At 47.8% G+C, this 17,582-nt stretch overlaps 1 protein-coding gene across 1 annotated transcript; it reads right to left on the reverse strand.

The window, feature by feature from the left end:
* Positions 1-6,843: 6,843 nt before the first annotated feature.
* LOC307239504 (synapse differentiation-inducing gene protein 1-like) lies at positions 6,844-14,881 on the reverse strand. Its single transcript, XM_080012915.1, has 4 exons — positions 14,713-14,881; positions 12,904-13,399; positions 9,025-9,162; positions 6,844-7,615 (listed from the first exon to the last, which is right to left on the reverse strand). Exons 2-4 carry the CDS (start codon positions 13,327-13,329, stop codon positions 7,457-7,459), a joined length of 723 nt encoding a protein of 240 aa, XP_079869041.1. The 5' UTR covers positions 13,330-13,399; positions 14,713-14,881; the 3' UTR covers positions 6,844-7,456.
* Positions 14,882-17,582: the final 2,701 nt, after the last annotated feature.

Here is a 17,582-nt window from a genome sequence, read left to right on the forward strand (position 1 = left end):
ATTCTGACTAATGTAATACAAACATTTAATTTCTCTCCATGTTTTATTTATTTATTTATTTATTTATTTTAAATTTGGAAGCAGGGGTTTTATAAACAGTATGACTTATTGGAAAGATGAAGAGCCTGCGGATCTGTTTCGTGCCCTGAGGTGAAAGTGGTGGAGCGCTGCCCCCGAGAGGAGAGGCGCGGTAGTGCAACACCATGCCCCCACAGTTTGTAAAGGCGTCATCGTTTGGAACGATCAAGGCCTGAAATCTGTGTGGGGGGAAAGAAAGAGAATCACAATGAATATTTTACGACTTTATAAGAGCTGGGGGTGGTAAAAGCCCTGGGTCGGTTTTGGTGAAATGCAAAAAAAAAATTAAAATAAAAAAATAGAAAGAAAGAAAGAGAATTATGTAGATATTTCCCATATATTGTTACACATTGAACTCGAATTTCTCATCTTCATTTCTTCAGCATGACACATTTTTTTCTTGATTATGTGAAGATTATATGAAGATCATTTGTTATGATTATGTCGAGTATTAAAAGCAAAAAATAATAATAATAATTTGTTTATTCAAAACACACGTAAAGGAGTTGTGGTTCTAGTTTTGTTTTTATCTGGAAGTAATACCACGGTGAGAATTTGAACAAGCCTAAAATGTATTTACATGTTTAAAACCAATTTATTAGAGTTCAATGCAATTGTTTGGCGTCGCAGAAACCTTTACATGAAAATGGGTTTAAACACAAAGGGTTATCAGGACAAAAAAGTCAAAGTGTCTACTTCTAATACTGCATCACCCCAGGGAGTCAAAAGGAAATGAAGCCTCCGTGAAAGAAAATAAACAAAACACGTTGTAATTCCCTCCAGTAATACTCTTTTGGACTGCATGCTTTGCACTGGTCTGGCCAAATAAAGTGGAGCTCAGATACTCCAATTATGGCTCAACTTCCCATTGTAAGGATGTTTGCAGAACACTGACTAATCTCCTATTCCAAAGCCCATTCATTGAAGGTCACCAAAGGGGAAGTGGTCTAGGTGCTACTTGGAAGTACCACCAATTCTTTTTTTTATTTTTTTTAATAGTTTTTACTTCCAAAGCATATTGTTGAATCACCATCGCCTTATTCCGCCAGGTACAACCTAGGAATTGGTTCTGGTGAGGTTTGGTGCGTTTCAATAATAGAAACAGTTTGAATAAAATGGAGAATAAAAACAATAGTATAATGAAATATAATAAAGTAAAATGATTGAATGAATAAATGAGGATGGACTTTTTTATTTTAATTTCTTCAAGTGGCTCTTACTACATTACATATTACTATACTATATTACCATATGATATTACCTTCAATGTGTGTTTACATCACATGATCTCAGTCCATTATAGACTGTCTGAAACGGAAATGGGATACAGAATGTATTTTCTTCTCTCCCCATCTTTCTCTCTGGCATATAACATGTATCTGGCATTGGCTGCTGTCATTTTGTCCTTGAAAATGCTGTGAAGTTTGATGAGTTGTCTACTTTTGACATATTGCTCTTTATAAGATGTGGAGATACCAACAACCAAAATTGTGTATTAAACAGACAATGCGTCCATTCAGCCACACGGGGGCAGTGTTGATCTGTACTTAAAATAAATAGAAAAAAAACAACGTCATTCCTCTGGTAAACTAAATTAATTTTGTGTGGGGAGTAAATAAAATAAATAAAATAAATAAATATATATATATATATACACACACACACACTCATACACACACGCACGCACGCACGCACGCACACACACACACACACACACACACACACACACACACACACACACATATACTGAATATGAGTCAAACATGTGGAGTCAAAAAAGGGTAACGTGATCAGTATTTGAGACATTATGATATGATATTGTGATCAATAGGTGTCATTTCTAGTCATCTCTCTTGTGCTCGCCTCTGTGATGAGGCTGTCTGCTGTGGGCTAACGGATGGCGGCGAAATGATCCATCTGCACCGCAGGCCGCGTCCACTCCCAAGGTCCATTTGACCAAAGCTCCCTGGCTTCCATTACACTCCGCTCGGAGTTTTCATCGCTCATCCCAGTTACATACCGTTTCAACGCTCTGAAATAGTATTGGCAATTTTTTTACCCTTTTTATTTTGTTATTTTATTTTCCTACCACGGTGCAATAATATACTGACTGTACAGGCATGCCTTGGAGAGATAAACATGCGTCATATTTGTGCTATTCCTTTGAAATGTCTGAAGGCATTATGCTCCTTCCACCCATTTCCAGTTGTTTTTTTTCCTCAAGTAGAATAATGGTTTCACACATCTGAAATAGGGTTTTAAATTTTGTTTTATTCATCCAGTCCATGTTTGACTACTAATGTTAGTAATGTGGGCTTTTTGAGCTGGACCTGGCCTTAAATGGCCTGCGTGTGGAAAAAAAACGATGGAATCCAAGTAGTTTCACAAATCTGAAAGAGAAATGGCAAATTTGAAATGCTGTGTAATATCACTCCAATAACACAAACCATTTACCATTTTATTATATTTTTTAATTGAAGTTCAGCCATGCACTGGTCATGTCTACCAGAGAGAGTACACAGTACGTTCCTGAAAAATCGGAGGATTTTGACTGCACCGTAAAGTCAGTGTCAAGCGTCGGTGATATGGTAAATGCGTTCACCACAATGGAGCAGTGTGAGTTTGCCGGTCCCTGGATAACCTTTGCTGTCACACGTCACGTCTGTGGTCCAGCCGGCGTCTCCGTCACTCTTCCCTACCAGCCGCCTATCAGTCTTGAACCTGACTCCCATGTCCGCGGGAAGAGTTATGATGTGCAAAGTGACACCAGCACGGTGCAGCGGGCCATCTGCAAGCAGCCTGGCTTGCCAAACTGTTGGGTTACTGTGCCCGGACCAACAACAACAACAACAACAACTGTGTCGGTCTCTTATTACATTAGGCTGCACATCCTGCCCAGTTTCCCGTTTTCCCATTAGCAAATCACTTCACCTCTCTCTCTCTCTCTCTCTCTCTCTCTCTCTCTCTCTCTCCCTCCCTCTCTCTCTCTTATCTCAGAGCTGCATTAGTCAGCGCCGCCGGCGTTAAAACAGCGGTTGTGGTTTTGAGGGACGCTCAGAGTGTGTCGGGGGGGTCCGGACTTCACTTATCATGAAGAGCGGGCGGGCGAGAGAGGGAGGGGGGGGGGGGGGAAGATAGGCAGAGCCGCCATGTTGCTCCGGAGAAGATAAGTCAAGCTTATCGACACGAGGCTGTGATGCCGCTATCGCCGGAGAGTGCGCGCTGGCAAATGCCATCACGGAGAGAGGCATGTTGTCATGGACAAAGGTGTGACGGCAGATTAGAACGAAACACGCGTGTGTCTATGTGTGTGTGTCTGTGTGTGTGTGTGTGTGTGTGTTTGTGTGTGTGTGTGTGTGTGTGTGTCTGTGTGTCTGTGTGTGTGTCTGTCTGTGTGTATGTGTGCGTGTGTGTGTGCACGCGTGTGTGTGTGTGCACGCGTGTGTGTGTGCATGTGTGTGTGTGCGTGTGTGTGTGTGTGTGTGTGTGTGTGTGTGTGTGTGTGTGTGTGCATGCCTCAGAGATGCACTGTGTTCTGAAGTGAATCTGTTGCTCTGGAGATAGTGGGCGGTGGCACTGGCGGTTGGTTTAGGGGTAGAAAAGAAGGCAACGTGTTATTAGAAATTGATGGCGGCTTCTGGGTGGCTGTAGGCGATGCTGCCGGGGGTTGGAGGGATGCTTAGTGCAACACAACACTGAGATGTTCCACTGGACCTGAAGAATAAGAGAAAAGAGGCATTTTCTGTGTATTTGGGGGGCGTCGGGGGCGGGCGGCGGGTTTGAGGAGACTTGAGGATTCTCCCCCGGCGCCCTTGGGTGTAATGGGGGATGTTCTCTGGCTCTGTGAACACCGGACCTGCGGAGATCGGCGACGGCGGGAGCAGTGTAAAGCATTGACTCATCTTCTTCTTCCTCTTTTTTATTTTTTTTTTATTTGGACGCACAGCCATATTGATTCCAGAGGAGAAATCGTCTGGTTTTTTGGGGGGTTTTTTTTTTGTTCCTTTGAGAAGTCTCCCGAGCCACTGTAGTTAATCTACAGGGGGGGGAATGCACAAAGGTTTGACTGCCTCTGCACTGAGGGATGGAACGGCAGCCGCCAAGCACGGTTTCCACCGGATGCGACGGAATTAATGAATTAAACGCAGGCACAGCTCCCCGTTTCAAGGCTCTGGCAGACGGGGGGTTTTATTTTAATTTTTTTACACGTTCCACGTTTTTCGAGTTTCAGACCGACTTTAGAGCTTGTCAAAGGCGACCGGGTGCATATCCAACGTTTAAATAATAACGCTTCTTCGTTTCAGCACTTTGTGTTCAATGAGGTGCCACATCCACTCCCCTTCTCCCTTCTTTCCACAAGGTGCATTTTTTCAGGAGGTGCCGTCCTTAATGGTGAAGGGCCGCTCGTTATCTTATTTCCAACGGCCCGCTCATCACCACCTGACGGGGAGCCGTTATGAGCGCTGAGAGGACACATACGCACGTTCACCCACGGCGTTATCGACCGACAGAGAGCTGCCACTGACCCTCAAACCTTGAGGAAATTGGGGGAAACGGACCTTGAAAGGTGTCAGATGCAGTCGCGCTTCCAGGACACCGAACGAGGCCTCGCGGGGGGGAGGGACGACTCACCCAAAGAGGCTCTGTTCTCCGATCGTGCAGCATATCCTCATCAACCATTTGTGCATCGTCGGGGCTCCTCCCGCGCCCGCACGCCTCATCGGAAGAACAGATCTGCATTTATGTACCGTTGCCCCTTTTGTCCAGTCGCATTAATGTTCGAAATGACCTTGAAAATACGTCTGGGATCCTGGAAGACAGATTCATTTTTCAAATTGCATGAGAAATGACGTCTGGACAAGCACCATATCGCAACCGACAGCGTGATCGTGTCTTTGTCATTCGTAGTATCTGGCGCTGGATTGTTGTTCATCTTTTCTACTACTACTACTACTACGACTACTACTGTTTCGCATTTTACTCATTATTCTCTTTATTTTATGTTTGTTTGCCATTCGTTTTCATCAGTCCGTTGACACCGCACGCCCCCCAATGTTGATGAAGCGCCGTCTTTTTTTGTCGCCGCTGCCGTCGAGGTGATCCGCCGCGGGAAATTAATATAATTTATTCGCAGTAAATTAGGTTTCACTGAGGGAAATCTCCGAACCCGACGCGTAGCCCGGGCAATGAGCAACCCTGCTGTCGTGGGCGATTGTTCACCGGCGCGACGCCACCAATCAGGGCCGTTGTTTGTATGCCCGCCGCGGCCCGCGTGCGGGGATCGGTGACAGCTATTTTATCAAAGCGGCGATAAGAATCTGAAAATGCCTCCCAGTCGCGTGAACCGCCAAGTGCATCATGCCTCATATTAATGTAGCTCTCAGCTTTAATGTCTTTTTGTCCCTCCGCCGCCTTTCAACCCCCCCTCCACCCCCCTCCTTCCGATTTGCTGGAGCCCATTCATCTTCGTTTCCCCCTCCCCGAGACAGAGCTCTCGCCTCAGCCCCGCGCGCAACAGTCAGAAAGCCATTTCCGAGCCTCTTTAAGACTGGTTAAGACGCGACTCCGAAAAGGGCGCGACTTCGCCGAAACTTCCGAGTAAGCGGGCGCCGCCCCGGATCGTTCGGCGACGGGGTGAGGTGGGGTGAGGTGGGGTGAGGTGGCGCTCGGCGGTGGGGGTGGGGGTGGGGGGGGGTGGGGGACGGACAGTGAACAGTGAACCCGGCGCTTAAAACAAACAAAATCTCTCCCAAATTGTGGCTTGCTGGGTTTGCGCTCCCTGCCGCAGCCACTTAGGTAGACGTCTTTTAAATTTCACGCGGGGGCGGGATGACTAACGCGAGCGCTTTGCTTCTGGTGGTCTGAGCTGCCGGATTCAGGCGTGGGTGAAGCTTCCCATCCACCAGGGGAGCGAGAGAAAACACACGCGGCGGGCCCACTTCAGCGCCCCATACAACTTCCATTGATGAGAGGGCCACTCTCGCCCCCCCCCCGCCACCGCCGGCCCGATTTGATGCAGTAGAGACTCCATGTACTCAGAGTACGAATATAGACAAGGTCAGGCTGCGCTCTCGCTCGCTCTCCCTCTCTCTCTCTCGCTCTCGCCCAAATACCTGCCCTATTTAGAGCAGAGCAGAGCGGCCGGCGAATGGCTCTGGATCGCGGTATTTGGACGTCGTCGAATAGTTAATGCGATTCTCTCCGTCTGGGGCGGGGGGGGTTTTCGACGGTATCCCCAAACAGGGCAAACCCAAGGGCGACTGCTGCGACGGCGTGCCGGATGCTTCAAAGCCGCTCCGTCCTCCCGGGCCGCCGATGAGACGGGGGAGAGGGGGGAGGGGTGGGGGTGTGGGGGCGATGAGCCTGACGCCGACGGGGGCAGGGAGGAGGAGGCGGGGGGGGGGGGGGGGGGGTTCATTTTCGTTTTGTCGTGACACGCCTGTTGACTCGAGACGCCGGGGCTTTGTTCTGCCGTCTTCTCGGGCGCCCTGGCAGCTAAAGTCACCCGGAGGCTGCAGGCGGTGAGTGATGTGTGCGGGAGCCCCGGGAACGAGAGACGTGCCAGTTCCGCGGGCCCCGGCATCTGTGGCGGCAAATTGTCGATATAACTCACAGGGGCCGACAAACGCGTTGCGGCGGGCCTCTGTAAGCAGGCGATCAATGATATCTTGGAGAAGAGGTAATGAATAACGGTGCGAGAGACGGACGGGATAAGAAAGTTCCTCATCATGCCCAATGTATTTATTGACAAGATTAACAGTGTACAATGAACACAAATTATCCTGTTGATCACTGCTCAGCGCCGCGTACACGCGCCGTCAATCTGCGACGTATGTCCTCCTTTCTGTCTGGCGTACCCCGGTTTACTTGATACTATAATATCTTGAATTTACAACGTCAAAAAAACCCATTGCCTGACTTTTATATTTTTTACATGGAAGTCATGTGCAATGTAAATACCGCCACCGTCTGTTATCGTAGGGACAGAGGAAACACACTGTACACAGTAGAGGCGAGAGAGGGTTTGGGGAGGAAGGAAGCGGTTAGTGCCGCTGATCGGTGATCTTTTTTTCCTTTTTTTTTCGTAGGTACAGGTTTTGTGTAAAACCGTTCGTTGGCATTCTTCAGATCGGGATGGAAAAAACCCGGACGACCGACGGCCAGGAAATCAGAGCCATAATATCCATCCCGCGTGTAATGTTCTTGTCCTCTCGCTTTTTCAAACCGCCGTGCCGCCAGACTGGCCGTGTCCCAGAACGGCAGACCGGAAGGTATGACATGCTCCAGCACCCGTCGCAATTCCTCCCAAAATTTCAATCCCCCCCGCTCTCTCGGTCCAAGCGCTCCTGAGCCAGCCGGTCCTGTGGTTGCACTGTGGTTAATCGCGTCCGGGCTTGGAGAGATAGGCTACGAGGGCCACCACCACGCCCACGTACATCCCTGCTCCGATGGTGATGGAGAGAGCGGCCAGGAAAAGAGCTTTCCTGGAGATCATGCCAGCTCTGGAGAAGTCTCCCTTAGCGATGGCTTTGCCACTCTGAAAAAAAAAAAAAAACATACACACAAAACATAAAATAAAATGAAAACAGACATTGCGATGAGCCAGTATTACTCATCAGCTCCAAGAGAGTGTGAGTAGGTGTTCAGCCACAGTTAAAGGAGGGAAAAGCGGCTAATGCTCCTGGGGCGCTATTAGTTGCCATGGCAATTAGGTCATTATTGCCTGACAGTGACAAATGTGTTGTTTGGGTGCTTTGGTTTCCTAAAAAAAAAAAAAAAAAAATAAAAAATGGAAAGGTACGATGGCCTTTAATCCATTTATCTGGTTGACACATCTGTTATATTTCCCGTCAGTGTAATTCCCTGGAATGAGTTTGCAAGATTTTTCAGACAACGGACATAATTCTTGTTAGGTTTGAAGAGCGCAGATCTCTTTTCCTCACAGCCAACGCAACGCAGATGGTGGGCACACCTGGGAAATCTCATTATCCATCCATCCATCTATCCATCCAGCCACACATCCATCCAGCCAGACGTCCATCCATCACCTGGTCAAGGTCAGGGGGAGCTGGAGCCTCTCGCCGTCGGCTCAGGGTGTAAGTCAGGGAAACCAGGAGAACAAATCAATGATGGACACGACGGCACACACACGTGGCCGACACAATATTTTACAACGTCAATGCTCAATGTAGATGATGTGTTGACTTCTCAAATCGCCTGAGCCTACGCAGGCAGTCGTCTGAAGCAGCTGGAATCATGGGACTTGGGCTTTGGAAAATGGGGCTGGAGGAACACTTGGCTGAGCAGCTGTTTTCGCTGACCTTGCACAAAGCTGCGTTAGAGCGCTGTGCGAACAAGCGTTGACCTAAAAACCTCATCACCACCCAGAACTGTGCCGGGCAGCGGGCCGAGCTCCAGTGAAGCCTGCTGGTTCCTAATGGACTTCCATTGCAGAGCCAGCAGGGCTGCCTTCGCTCGGGCATAGATGTAGTACTAGGAATGTACTGTAGTATTGCTAGTACTGATAGTACGCTCCACTATCAGCTGGGTGTCTGTTACGCTTGGTGGCGAATGGATATCACTAATCTGCCAAAAGCATGGAGACTGAGGACTTTTCAATCTGGAGGGGAGCTTTTAACTTTCGAGTGTGGAAATTCCATGGACTGAGCAAAGCTAGAGGTGCGTCTGGTAGAAGGAAGAGGAGGGCGACAGGCGGCTTAACACCGGGCGATGTTGGATGACGTTGGATGATGTTGGATGACGCTGGATGATGGTGTGGTCCAGTTCCAGCAGGGGCAGCACCGCATGTCGCGCAGATCTTTCACGTTTGGTTCCTGGAGCCCAGCAGGCAGGTGTAATGGAAATGAATAAAGAACCAGTGGGGGTAAAAAAAAAAAACTCCAAACCAAATGAAACAAAACAGCTCTGGGGTCAGGCAGCTTTTACCTTGTGAGAGTAGTAGAACGCAACGATGCCCAGTGGCCAGAAGCAGCAGAGCATGGAGAAGATGGCCAGACCCAGGTGGTCCCTGGGGGGCTGCAGAATGAAGTTGTCCTCGCTGTCACTGTCGCTGGAGCTATCGCTCTGGGAGCCGGAGGGGATGGAGGGATCGAGCGGTGGATGGGGCGGAGGGGGTCGGGCGGGGGACAAAGGATACACAGAGGTGAGATAAGGCACAGACCACTCTACACGCAGTCCGTTATCGATAGAGCTCGCTCCTGTCATTCTGCGATGGGTTTTGCGTCTCGGGAACACAAAGACTTTATTCTCATAAATGTCAAAGGGAGTTTCACACAAATACTCTATGGCATGACATCTGATAATAAACGATGAACGCCATGTTAGAAAATGTCCTCGTATTGAACTACAGTGCTGCAGCGATGTGTGCTCCACCTTGACTCCACTTCCAAAATGCAACTACACATTTCAGTTCAAGGTCGTGTGTTCTGTGTCGTGGTAAACCTATCCGCCCCGTGTTCCGCCGCCGCCCCGGGACATGATGTACTGAGCCGCTCGGAGAGGATTTGGTACCTCCGTCAACACCCATGAGCGACCTGACAGATAACACGGGATTAACAGATTGTTCCGCCGTCGCGGGGTGACAGGGGAACAGCGGCGGGACGGTGTCCCCTACGTGCTGGGCTGCCACTAGAACACGTGCCCCGCCCCCACCCCACCGCCTCTATCCATTCACCAGGTGTCTTGAAAGGCATGGAGCCCCCACCGCACGGCGCCTTGATACCCCGGCTCAGGCCTTTCCGACGCCTCCCGAGGAGCCAATACCTTTTAAAATTGCATATAGCACAACACTGCTGAAAGCAGCGACGGCATAATGTCCTGTCGACCTTCTGAGCCGAGAGACGAGCCCAGAGACGAGCCCAGAGACGAGCTCCGCGACACGTCTCCGCCTCTCAAATGTCAAAAGACAGGGTGTGCGCGCGCGTGTGTGTGTGTTTAAATCAACAGAACCCCTGAAAAGGAGCCGGTCTTGTTAGCTCCGGGGCGTCAAATGAGACAGGGAATTGAAAAAGGCTGAATAGAATTCAATACGTAAGGCGGGAAGAAAATAATCGAATTTCCGATGTCGAAATGCGATCACGGAGGAGGGGGAGGAGGAGAACGTGACAAAGAGGAACGTGATGCTTATTAATCCAAACGAGGACTAATTTCGCCATTACTGCACTTAATTATTTTTTCAATTTGCAATTTTTTCGAGGAGGGAAGCACCTTTGCCACCGAATCCAATATTTATTCTCGTATTGAGTCTTCTCACATGAATTAAATTCAAACCCTCTTTGAATTTTCCATTGTGCTTTTTTTTTTTTATATCCAGTAAGATGGGTTACTCCAATCCAGCCTGCACTAATACCACCCCTCCCCTGCAGCAGTTGCCGTCCTCTACCTCTCCTATCAATCCAATATCGCCGTTCCAAAAAAAGGGTGGGTGGGGGAGGGGAGCGAGGTGCTTTTTCGAAAAGCTCAATCAGCCCCGGAGAGAGGAGCAGCAGAGACACAGTTCTATGTTCTGTGCTATCTCTCCCCCGTGTCCAAGCTTTTAGGGAGGAATACCTTAAAACGGCCTGGCGATAAGGGGCCGATTTAGACAGCAATCTCAATGATCACGCTCTTTCGAGTCAAAAATCTTGGTTAAATACAGACTCTACATATTAACTCGATCGTTATTTAAAATATAAAGACAGCAATTAAAAATGTGATTAATCTCTCCATTGGTGGAAACATATACATGTTTAAAAATGCATGCGAGACCGAATCTGCTGTTAGGTGATTGTGTTTTTATTCAAAAGAGATTACGACGCTGCCACGGTCCCATGCTATAAGTAATCTGCTTTTTGAACACTGCCCACCTGGATAACTGGGTCTGACTCACCAAAACAGCAGCTGGTCAAATCCACATAATCTGTGGATTTGTGTGAACAAACCCGCTCGTCATATCGCATGGCGCTATCCTCGAATCATCGCTGATCTAAAAAAAGAAAAACGACATTGAACGACTGGTACAGTGCGTTCTTCCTACTGGGAACCAGCCCTGGCAGCGGTGACGGGCCAATCGCTGGAGGAGCCTCGCCGTGTGCTTGGGGACTTGGTAACTGATAACCGCTCTCGAATCAGCTCTCCCAATACTTGTCACAGCCGTCATGGGGGGGGGGGGGGGCGGCAAAGAGACCCTGGACATTGTAATCGGAGGGGAAATCGGCGTCATAACGACCAGATTTAGACCGGAGTGGCATCGTGCTCCCAGCGTACTCGTTACTGCCAATATCCCTCTGCTCCGTCACTGTCAGGAATCTGCTGACGAAAAAAAAAAAAATGACTGGTGGCATTTGAAGCCGGGCGGTGGAAAAACATAATCCGCAAGAAACTGAATGCTCAGAATTTGGGATTTATGAGGAGCACCTCTTTAAATTTTGATGAGCCGTGGGAGAGCTGCTTTCTGTACACCTGGCACATGTTCATTGTAACTCTCTATACACGGTAACCCAGAGCCCCTCAGTGTGTGTGCTTGTGTGTGAGCGTTTTAATGTGCATTGTGATACATCGATTGGAGGAGAAGCCTCGAAACAAAGGGTCGGGAAAAGTCGAAAGCTCGGACTCAATCCAGCCTTAATCGGAGAACCTTTCACCGGCTCCGTCCGCTCGGTGAATTAACCTTAGCACCCGTCTCGCCTGCTCCGCGGACCTCGGCGGAGTTCCTGCTTATTATGCTGAAAGCGGCACATTAGTTATGCCCCTAATGGTAGCCGCTGTCATGTCGGCATCTATCTTCTAGTCCGCCAAAGTGATGCGTGCCGGAGCCATGGCCAACCCGGTTAGAGAGCCACGCTCCTTCCCCTGCCAACGAGGAGCGCCGGGCATTTTTCGCAAGCCTCCCTGCATGAAATTTGATTTGTGCCACTTCTGTGGCAATTTCTGCTCTTTTGCTGTAGCACTTTCCATGAGGGAGGATGGCCGCCGCCGCCGAGTCATAACAACAACTTGAGCAAATATCACAGAGCCGATATATTCAGACGAGTCCTTTGTCTCGAAGAAAATTCCAACTCAAAGAGGGTTGTAATTGCCCTGCGGGGGGATTTGAAGGACGGAGGAAAAAATTGACCATTTGGAGGGGAGAGTGATAAATGGGCAGGAATCACGCTCGCGGTGTATATCAGATTGGTAAATTAAAATAATGAGCACAGCTGAGAACCCCGACTCGTGTTGAAACATGTCCCTCACACTCGCGATAAAGCGCTTAAACATCTTTCATTTGAGATAGCCGCAGTATTTTAATTGCTCTGTTGGTACCACAAAACAGCTCCCACTTGCAGTTCGGCTCTTTAACTCGCTTGTGAAGGTTAACGGTTATTTCCCTTCGGGTACGACTGCTGCTTTTCTGGAAATTCACAAGGAAATAACAATATCTACTTGTGAAGCGTACTAATTGTATAGCCTTGCCATCTTCAATAAGTCCAATCTCCAGTAAAAACTCGTATCAACTCCATCCTGCTCGCGCAGAGCACCCGCCTCCTGGAAACCCTATATTGTGCTCGCTGGATCTCCGAGATAAAATTACTTCATTTCGCCCTCATTTTCTCTAGATGATAGAGCCAGATAGAAGTATCAAGTGATCAATACCGCAGTGCAGGAACAGACATCTACATTAAAAAGATTTATTTCCAAGCCGCATCGGAGTTGTCGCCTCCACCATCTCCGACGCTGCTTCGCCGCGTCGATACGGCCGAGTCGTGCGGCGCGGCCTCGTGCGACTCCTCGTACCGCCAGACACATCTGGACATTTAGAGAGGCGTCGTCTCAATATATTCTCACCTCGTACTCCTGCCCGTGCTCCTCCTCCACGTCGTACGACACCGTCTGGATCTTCACGTCCTTCTCTTCCTGCACGCCGTCCTGGGCGTCCTCCATGGACGTCCCGTCCAGCATGGCCTCCTTGCTCTCCGTGAAGGTCGTCTCGAAGCTCTCGCTCTTAGAGTCCTTGCTGTGGAGGCTGACGTCGTCCGTGTAGAGGATGAAGTTGGGTCTGTAGAAGGCCTCCACCGCCAGGTGCAGGGACGTGGCGTCCAGGTACTGCTGGGTCTTCGTCTTGCCGTTGGTCCCGGCGTAGAAGTAGCCGATCAGGTTGTCCCGGTAGGGGTGGCTGGGGTAGTCGCACTGGAAGCCCTGGTAGTTGCCGCGGACCACGTGTCTGCCAGTTTTGTCCAGCAGGGGGTTCTGGAGCTCGCTGAGGCTCTCCATGACGTGGGCCGGATGCAAACGACCGGCGAGTTAAAGAGGAGGGAGCACCAAGAATCCGGCAATCTGGGCGCTAGAAAAACACATAGAGCACAATTTAAAAAAAAAAACCCAAAAAACAAAAAAACGCCAATCCGACTGAGGAACAGTGTGTTCATCTATTGGTGTTTATTACGAGTTTTCACAATGCGGTAATGACGCGCTCTGTGCCACGACGGAACAGGACACGGAGTCACTGAGAAACACATTTCTTGTTTTTAGGAATCAGCTTTTCCTCAGGAATAAACCAGCCTGAGCCTTCAACTCGACATCTTCTGTATTTTGGGACGCTATGCTGCCTACGTAGCCTGGATCTGTTACACAGGGAGGAGGGAAATAAATCACTTTCGGCCCTATTCCTGCTGACATTATATGAAACCAGAGGATGTGTGACAGGTGTTTTGCAATGCATACTGATCTGACCGAAAACTCTACCCCACGTCGTTTGACTGTATTTCGAAGCCTCAGTGAAACGCTGTGCTTTTCGCTTATTTGGCTGGGGAGCCGGTCTGTGAAAAGTACACAAATAATCTTCTGCCACGGTTTATCTTTATTTCATTTATTTATTTATTTTTAAGGTTTAAGCCCTATTAAAAGGGGACTATTACGGAGGCAGTGATTACAGTGTCAGGCAATCAGCAGAGGCCAGCGTCTAAGGCAACAACATCAGCAGTCTGTTTTGTGCTGGGTAAAAAAGCAGTTTTACACAGGCATAAGTAGTGGCCATTAGGTGCACGTTGAGTTAAACCCATAAAAAAGCCCATAGAAACAGTGAGGGTAATAATATCGGAATTGGAGCCTGGATAAGGACAGGCTATTGCCTTTTACTGCATGTGACAACAGCTTTATGAGTCTCGGTGAGGGGCTTTTCTTTTCTTCCCACCAGGTCTCCATCATCACATGCTAAGATATGAGGGAATTCTATTACGCAGTACATTAGACAACATAGAACACACCCCACACACACACACACACACACACACACACACAAATAATTCATCTGATACACAGAGGTAGGCTATTAGGGGGCGTGAGTGATTACACTGCAGACTTATTAATGACTGTGTACCCCCCCCCCTCCCTTTCTGGCACATGACATTATTTTTGATTAAATCTTTAATATGAAATTAGAAAATATTGTGTTTGGAGGACTGAACTTGTCAGCAAAAATCTTCCTAATTTCCGACTTCTATGACAAACATGTCTATCCTAAGCATATAAGAGCAACACGGTCTCAAGGCTCCCGTGGAGATGGTGACATTTGCAACGACGCTCATTTCCCATTTTTTGCACGGTTTAGTGCGTGCATAAATCAATCAACAAGTAATATTCGTCTATTCGTCTTACCTGTTGTGCGGGATCCTGCAGACTTCCTCACTCATCATTCCTCATTTCTCGGGGCTTGAACCGGGGTCGATTAAGACGGATCAATAACTACGTAGTTCAAATGTTTGGGAATTGACAGAGCAGCGTCAATTTTTTGGGGGCGGGGGTGGAAAAAAAAGAAAAAAAAAAAGTTAAGTTTCCGTCAATGTGGACGGAGCCTGCGTGCGGGGCTGTGCGTGCGGAGCGCAGCAGCAGAGGAAGCGAAAGGTGGATTACACTGAGCATCACACGGAGCTCAGCATCCAAACGGGCACTGCAAGCTGATTGGCTGGACAGAAGTGCAGGGTAGACCGGAGACTGTTATTATTATTATTTTAAATGGCATTTTATTATTTTTCTTCTTCTTCTTCTTCTTCTTCTTCTTCTTCTTCTTCTTCTTCTTCTCATTATTATTATTATTATTATTATTATTATTATTATTATTAGTAGTATCATCATCATCATCATCAACATCAACATCATCATCATCAGCATCAGCATCGTTATTATTTTTATTAATTGTTTTTATTATTATGATCACTATAATAATAATCATAATCGTAATTATGATTATGATTATTATTGTTATTATTATTATGATTACAATAATAATTATTATTATAATTATCCAAGTTATCCAGCCCAAAAGTTGTATACACATTATATAACAAATACCCGTGCTTTGCATATAGCTGTTCTCTACAAACAACAAAACGCTTTCACCTCTGACCGCTTCCTTACCAGTGAGATGAAACTTGTTGTCACAAATTCCATGATGTCATTGTTAGGAAATAGTACCAACTTCACTTATTTTCAAGGACAGTGCAAAAGGTGAACCACGTTGGGGGGGTTGCTGTAAATAGCTCCTGAATGAGGCACTACTAAATTCATTGCACATTTACATTTGATTAATATTTCAGACAAACCCAATGCATTTATCATGAGCCAGCCATTTTGGTTGTCCTTTTTGCCCTGGTCTGGTGAGCTGCTTAAGATTTCAAGCCGACAATTTATCATTGTAAACCGTGTTTACATCGCATAAATAAAGATATGCTTTTTATGCAAAACCGGCCGAAGGGGATGATATGTATAATCTATGAGGAATAATAACAATAATAATAATGGTTGACCTGCTTTAGTTGCATGGAAGGAGCCTCTGACTTCCTCCTCAGAGTTGAAACATCCCAGAACCCAGAAGGCAGGAAGACAATGATTGAACCTTGGACGCGGTGTCTTATTCAGGAGGAAGCCTTCTGTTTAACTGGCTCATAAAAAAAAGTCCAGGACGTTATTAATGTGCCAGCCGTGCCTCAGATGCTCTGAGTGGGAGCTGCATGAAGGTGCGGATGGGGACTTTAGGAGTGAAGCATGCGACTGCATTTCTCACACTGGCTTCCAGGGAGGCTACTTGTGCTCAAATGGACAACGCAATGTTGTGGAAAAACACTCCCACGCCTGTGGTGGACACCTCTCCCCCAGGAGGAGGGGAGTACAGTATATTAGAAGAGAGGTGAGGAGTGGGTGCAGTTCCCTCTCTCTACCACCCCCACGCTTTTCCTCTGGCTCTCTCTCACCATCAGCATTACCGACCAAATTGAAATTGCCGTCCCATGGTGAGGATTACCGCTAGTATGACATGGGAACATTCACAATTACGTGGGCTACGGTGAGGTACAGTAACTCGGTGTACAGTATCAGAGCTGGTTTTACAGCGGTTCTTCTCCTCGGACCAGGGCTTTGCCAGCGTCCTGAAGCTGGAACCGAGAATATTAATGCTCCTCACTCCGGCATCTTCTTCTGCTCCCTTTTCCACTCTACACTATAGGTACAGCGTTGCTACTGTGCAGACACATTGTATTTCCAAAGTAATCCTTTGCATTTTGCATTTAACGTTGAGGCCAATAGGATTTATGGAGCTCAATATTAAAATGTGCAAATATGTAGTTTGTGCTAATGTATTGCTGCGGACTTGGCCGGGTCTCTCCTGGAAACGAGAAATCACGTCATAATGAGATTCTCCGGGTTAAACAAAGGTGAAGTAAAATTAATTGAAAAAAAAGTATGTTGGCTGATTTTAAGGAGTGGAAAGCCTCCATTGCCGCGTTCTTTCTTTGCCGCAGTTATCTTGCATGTTGACTTCCCTCGACCTCTCTTTGATACCGCGGCACACTCTGACACCCTGAACCTTGGAAGCCGTCCCCGCGGCCCATTAACCAGCCTTAATCATTTAAACACTTTTGAGAATTAATCGTCTTAATCCGATTTGCGGGGGAAAGTATTAAACCACTTAATTTGATCTGCACTTGCCAGCTTTTGTCAATAAAGGGGGGGGGGGGTTAAGTGACTTTTCCCAAAGGGCCATTCAGTGCATTATTTCCTGTTTGATTAAAGTCTCTAACAAAGCATTTGCCAACACAGCACTTCTGACCACCGAGGCGAGTTGAAACGCAGATACAAAGCAACAGTAAAAACAACAAAAATTTGAATTCCTCTTTTTTTTTGGGGGGGGCTGCAGTCTAGGTTGGATTTGCAGGGTTTTTAATCTACCTTTCAGCTGCCTTTCTGCACCTTTCGTAGGAGTAATACTGCCAAAAGCATGTGAGCGTCACCCTGAACCTTCCTCGGATCGTCGAGGTAATCCGCCCGGCTGTGGATGCTCTGTGCGGCTGTGTGAGGAGGAGCTCGTCAGGGTTTTTTGGCTCTGGAGTGGTCAGGTTTCAGCCGTGGACGCTGACTTTTCCGCCCTCCCCGTTCCTGCCTGATGGAGAGCCCTTGAAAACTCCTTCCAGACCTGAGGGGAAGGGGCGAGAAAAAGCCCAAACCGCCGACCGAGGCGCGCGAACGTTGCGGGA

This window comes from Zeus faber (assembly GCF_960531495.2).
Source record: "Zeus faber genome assembly, chromosome: 13".
NCBI lineage: Eukaryota > Metazoa > Chordata > Actinopteri > Zeiformes > Zeidae > Zeus > Zeus faber.